The sequence below is a fragment of the Hippocampus comes genome, unplaced genomic scaffold (assembly GCF_001891065.2).
Source record: "Hippocampus comes isolate QL1 unplaced genomic scaffold, H_comes_QL1_v1.1 scaffold87, whole genome shotgun sequence".
NCBI classification, from domain to species: Eukaryota; Metazoa; Chordata; class Actinopteri; order Syngnathiformes; family Syngnathidae; genus Hippocampus; species Hippocampus comes.
In genome coordinates, this window is record NW_017805739.1 from 627509 (window position 1) to 633859 (window position 6351).

The 6351-nt window shown below is 41.0% G+C and overlaps 1 protein-coding gene across 1 annotated transcript; it reads left to right on the top strand.

Annotated features, from left to right (window-relative positions):
- The first annotated feature begins 358 nt into the window (after nt 1–358).
- On the top strand, nt 359–5782 carry LOC109523823 (absent in melanoma 1-like protein). The gene is made up of 11 exons (XM_019883223.1): nt 359–441; nt 560–686; nt 1517–1681; nt 1773–1805; nt 2028–2140; nt 2228–2357; nt 2435–2574; nt 4087–4210; nt 4462–4620; nt 4730–4889; nt 5044–5782. Exons 1-11 carry the CDS (start codon nt 359–361, stop codon nt 5133–5135), a joined length of 1326 nt encoding a protein of 441 aa, XP_019738782.1. The 3' UTR covers nt 5136–5782.
- Nucleotides 5783–6351: the final 569 nt, after the last annotated feature.

Genomic DNA, 6351 nt, shown 5'->3' on the forward strand with positions numbered 1-6351 from the left:
CAACTGTAATGCATGCAAATTAATGGGGGGAAAGTTGCTCTAAAAAACATAATTGGTGTTCCTTTTTTTTTTTTTTTTTTTTTTTAAATGCCCGTAGGGGGAACCAAAAGTGGAAAACATAAGTGAACCAACGGTAAGAAAGCACACACAGAGTAGATATTGCATCTGGTACTAATTTCTAGAGAGTGACGTTGAGGTAAAGTTGTTAGAAATGTCGCTTATAAATATATTGGCAGATGTGATTACCGTGTGCTTTTCTGTTTTCAATACAGTCTTTGTTTTTTTTTTTTTTTGTCTGCAGATTGAGATTTTCGAAAGGTCGTATTTCACGGGCAAATCAAGGATCCTCACCTCGAACATGAAAGATTTCATGACACGGGTGGACAGGCAGCAGGGCGCCTTCATGTACTCTGTGGGCTCCCTCAAAGTGCGCGGAGGAATGTGAGTTCCGGGTGAAAACGGTTGCGGGCCTCATCATCATCCTTGTCGCCATCGCAATACGTTGATTGCATTTCTTCAACCTGTGCGTGTGCGTGCGCGCATGTGTGTGTTAATGTAGCTGGGTGGGCTATGAGAAGGAAGGATATCGAGGCCACCAGTACCTGCTGGAGGAGGGCGAGTACCACGACTGGAGAGTGTGGGGAGGCTCAAACTCTGAGCTGCGCTCCGTTCGGGTCCTCCAGGCTGTAAGTTGGAAGGGATATATATATTTTTTTTATTCTCAAACCTCACCCATGAGTTTTAATATCTAATGATTTTTTTTTTTAATTGTAAGTTTGCAAAAGGTGGAAAGGCTTGCGATATTGTAATCAGGTGAAGGTACAACCGAAAAGTACAGGGCTAGAAATTTACTTGGATTAAAAATTTTAAGTAACTGATTTAAAACAACTTTTTGTTAAAATTTTTTTAAAGTAGCATGTACTGTGTTTCGCAACAGCAGAAAAAAATGGGACAAGTTTCAAAGTACAGTTTCTTTCATGAGGCCTCATAATGAAGCAACTGTACGTTTTTTCTCCTTTCAGTAAAAAAAAAAGAACGAAAAACATACTCGTGTCAATGCAAATAAAATTGACACATTAAAAAAAATGAAATCAATTCACATATATTAAAATTAAATTTTTGCAATGCATTTTTTTAATCCCCTATTGTCAATATTTTTACTTTTCAGGCACTTGAAGCAACTATACTTTCTTTCTCCTTTCAGTAAAAAAACAAAAATAACCAAAAACAAAAACATACTGTGTCAATGCAAATAAAATTGACACCATTAAAAAAAAATGAAATCAATTCAAATATATTAAAATTACGTTTTTGCAATGCATTTTTTAAATCCCCTATTGTCAATATTTTTACTTTTCAGGCACAGTCCAGTTTTAGTTGAACATTCAAATTCGCATTCAATCTTGAAATAGAAACCTTTTGGGTTGGCTGTCAACGACTTACAGATTTTTTTTTTTTTTTTTAATATTTTCGGGGGGGTTCCCCCCCCCCCCGGGTTTTGGGAGCAAATGTGAAGCGATTGTTGAAGAATTGCGTTGACACGCCGCCTCCCAGGTGGGTAGCCTACTCCCATGTGGACTTTTCCGGTAACCAATACATCCTGGAGAAAGGCTTCTATAGTACGAGTGCCGACTGGGGTTCCCGTGACACTCGCATCTGTTCCGTGCAGCCAGTTCGTTTGGTGAGGCCAGCGAGAAGCTGAAGATGATTGCCTGTATGTTAAAGTGCAGCTGCGGGGGATGAATATTAATTTTACCTTGTTTGGCTTTTAGGCTCCAGCTGACGGTAACAGGACCAGAAATGAGGTGAGTCTTTTAATTTTTCCCAACTTATTTTTAACAGCACCTTGTTCAATGTTCTAAATAACTCAAACGTGTGTATCACAGAACGTTATTGCGTTGATCGTATTCGTGTGTGTGGATTGATGTTGCCGGGGCAACTCATGCAAACGTCGTCAAATCTGATCCTACACTTTTTTTTTTTAATCCGACCGCCATGGTCTCCGCATCTCAATTTGCCTTTCTCAGATACTATTGTACTCAGAACCGGATTACAAGGGAGAGTGCCGTATCTTCAACTACAAAGAGGAAGCCGCAACAGAAGAATTCCAGACCAAGTCCTGCAGAGTTGTTGGAGGAAGGTGAGAGATTTGAAACCCACCACGATGTACACAAAGAAGGAATCTGTTGAGGTCTAAAATTAAATTCATCATCTTTTTTTTTCTCAGCTGGGTTCTCTATGAGAATAAAGACTTTTCAGGGACCATGTATGTCTTATCAGAAGGAGGCTATCGCTCATTAACAAGCATGGGCTGCCCACCAAACACCTTCATCCGCTCCGTCAAGGCTGTGCCGATGGTTGGATGAATTTATACACAAAATATTGATTGGATCTCTTCTGGCATGACTCTCAAGCTCCATCTCTCTTTGAGCAGAGTTTCTCAGTTCCATCCATCTCATTGTTTGGACTGGAAGGGCTGGAGGGAAGGGAGATCTCAACAGACTCTGAGCTTCTCAACATGCAAGCGGAGGGCTTCAATGACCACGTCCTTTCGGTCAGAGTCAACAGTGGCTGGTAAGATAATTTGTGGGTGTTGAAGGGAAGGAGATGAACATGAATAAAAGTAATAATACATTTTCTGAGGATTTCTGTTTTGTTGCTGTCGAATTGCATGAATTTAGAAGTGAACCGGGATTTAATATCTGATCATGAGGAGGTGCGGGAAGTGGGTGGAACTGAGATGTTGGGTTTCTTGGAGAGGTAGTGTTAGCGATGAAAGAGAATGCCATGTATATATTTTTTTAACCCAAAATGGCACAAAGGTGGAGGAGTGGGATGATGACGAGCAGGGGCCACAGGACAGAGCCCTGGGGCACACCTGAAGTGAGTGGGAATGGAAGAAAGGAAATTGAGCTGAATAGACAGAGTGCAGTCTTTGAGGTCTGAAGCAGTCCAGGGCAGTGTGAACGAATCCGGTATTAGTGATGCCACTGGAGGAGAGTATATTGAGGGGTATGCACGACTGTTTTGAGACAGAAAAAAAGGAAGAAAGACGGAGGTCCTTTTCTCAAAACATTGTGAAGCTAATTTAGCATGATCAATTAAAGATCAGCATTCAAACATAATTGCCGAGGGAAAAAAACATTTAGATCTCAGTTCGGTGTTATCTGTGACAGGAAAAAAAGTTATTCGTACATAGCTGTGATCATATTTTATGATTTAAATAAATGATATCTTATAAAACTCACATTTCTATGCAAATGTTTGGTTTGGGGGGGTGTTTATTTGTGTCGAATGGCCCAGATCCACACACATCTAATTTCTCTGATGACATTTGGTCTTGCTTTTTTTCCAGCTGGGTGCTATTTGAATTTGGCAACTATAGGGGGCGCCAATTCCTTTTGGAGCCGACAGGGTGAACCGGGACTTAATATCTGATCATGAGGAGGTGCGGGAAGAGGGTGGAACTGAGATGTTGGGTTTCCAGGAGAGGTAGTGTTAGCGATGAAAGAGAATGCCATGTATATATTTTTTTAACCCAAAATGGCGCAAAGGTGGAGGAGTGGGATGATGACGAGCAGGGGCCACAGGACACAGCCCTGGGGCACACCTGAAGTGAGTGGGAATGGAAGAAAGGACATTGAGCTGAATAGACAGAGTGCAGTCTTTGAGGTCTGAAGCAGTCCAGGGCAGTGTGAACGAATCCGGTATTAGTGATGCCACTGGAGGAGAGTATATTGAGGGGTATGCACGACTGTTTTGAGACAGAAAAAAGGAAGAAAGACGGAGGTCCTTTTCTCAAAACATTGTGAAGCTAATTTAGCATGATCAATTAAAGATCAGCATTCAAACATAATTGCCGGGGGAAAAAAACATTTAGATCTCAGTTTGGTGTTATCTGTGACAGGAAAAAAAGTTAGTCGTATAGCTGTGATCATATTTTATGATTTAAATAAATGATATCTTATAAAACTCAAATTTCTATGCAAATGTTTGGTTTGGGGGGTGTTTATTTGTCTCGAGTGGCCCAGATCCACACACATCTAATTTCTCTGATGACAACATTTGGTCTTGCTTTTTTTCCAGCTGGGTGCTATTTGAATTTGGCAACTATAGGGGGCGCCAATTCCTTTTGGAGCCGACAGAAATCACCAACTGGCCCAAGTTCAGCTCTGTGCAGACGATTGGCTCACTGTATCCAGTCAGACAGGTCTGTCAACAAGTCATCTCCTATTTATGCATGACATCTCGGCTGTCACGTTGGCGCATGTGTTTTTGACTGAATTCTGATTCCTATCCGTAGAACGATAAAAGATAATCACTAAGGCGCTTCAGTTCATTCCAAAACAGAGTTGTTGTTTTTTTGACGCAGTTCGATTAAAAAGCTTATCTTTTGTAAGTCCTTTTTGCAGTATGTCTTCCTGGTGTCATAACAGTACAATGCTGTGATATTTTTTGCAGAAGCGGCACTTTTTCCGCATCCGGAATGCAGACAGCCATCACCTCATGTCGATCCAGGGCGGGGTGGAAGAGCTGAAGTCCGGACGGGTGGTGGTCACACCAGAGGCGGAGCCCATGAGTGACATTTGGTTCTATCAGGATGGACAAATCAAAAATAAGGTCATTACTTGAACATGTACCTTGATATTTAAAAAACTAAAAAAATATTTTGCACACATGTTACTGACTCATGCTGAGACCGTCACTGACATTTTGCCGTTTGCTGTAGCTTTCCCCCATCATGAGTCTTCAAGTGATGGGCAATGTTGAGCCGGGAGCCAAATTGGTTTTATGGAACGTGACCCGGCAGCCCTCCCAGACTTGGATGGCCCAGATGAGAGGTCGACTCAGCAGCATTACATACCCTGGAATGGTCGTTGATGTCAAAGGTATAAACATATAAATGTATTTATTTTTTTGGACTCAAATGTCAACTGTACGAATATGTTAAGTGTTTGTTTTTATTCAAAGAGTTGTTCATGTTATCACTGACCTAGTTGCACCCCCCCCCATGTATTTATTAATTTTTTAATTTATTTTCAGGTGGCCAAAGCTACGATAAGGACCATGTAGTGATTATGCCAGAGAGTGACGAGAGGTTAAGCCAACAGTGGGAGATTGTACTGATCAATTAAGCCGCCACAGACGTGTTGCTCACTTTGGCAAAACTTCCACCCACATTAACAGGCTATCCCGCCCCCCCAAAATCCCCGGAACCAAGAGCAATCCCATGCGTCACTTTTTATTAATTTTATCGAAACCCGTTGTATTCATCATGCCGCTCCCCAAAGAATATTCTATGTTTGTGGTTTGTAGTATACAGAGGACGGGAAGAAGTATTCACACGTAGCTTGTGGGGGTAAAAGCTTCAGACTTTACCATGTTACTTTTCTGATACCTGCAGTGTACAATTGCACACTCCACTCAACTAATGCTTAAAATGGACAGCTGAGAGATAAAGCCAAAGAATGGACGGTATGCAAAATACTTAAAAGCTATTTTTATATTGTGTCAAAATGTTTTATGGTGTTCCTCATCTCGATGCAGCGTATTGTATACGAGTTTGTGGGATATGTATGTCTGTTGCTATTTTTTTTTGTGTGTGTGAAACTGCTACAGAGAAATATGTACCGAGATATCGATATATACATATATAGAGAGAGAAAGAGATTAATAATACCTGCAAAAATTACATGTTCTTTGATACTAAAGTCATAATATATAAAGGAGGGTGTGTTTTTAAAATGCTAATAAAATTTAAACGCTGTCAAAGCGAAGAAAAGAAAAGTTGTGGTCATTGGGTTCACAAAACAGAACAAAAATATTTTGCACATATGTTACTGACTCACACTGACATTTTGTCGTTTGTAGCTTTCCCCCATCATGAGTCTTCAAGTGATGGGCAATGTTGAGCCGGGAGCCAAATTGGTTTTATGGAACGTGACCCGGCAGCCCTCCCAGACTTGGATGGCCCAGATCAGAGGTCGACTCAGCAGCATTACATACCCTGGAATGGTCGTTGATGTCAAAGGTATAAACATATAAATGTATTCATTTTTTTGGACTCAAATGTCAACTGTACGAATATGTTAAGTGTTTGTTTTTATTTAAAGAGTTGTTCATGTTATCACTGACCTAGTTGCATCTCCCCCGCGCCCCCAATGTATTTATTTATTTTTTTATTTATTTTCAGGTGGCCAAAGCTACGATAAGGACCATGTAGTGATTATGCCAGAGAGTGACGAGAGGTTAAGCCAACAGTGGGAGATTGTACTGATCAATTAAGCTGCCGCAGACGTGTTGCTCACTTTGGCAAAACTTCCACACACATTAACTGGCTACCCCGCCCCC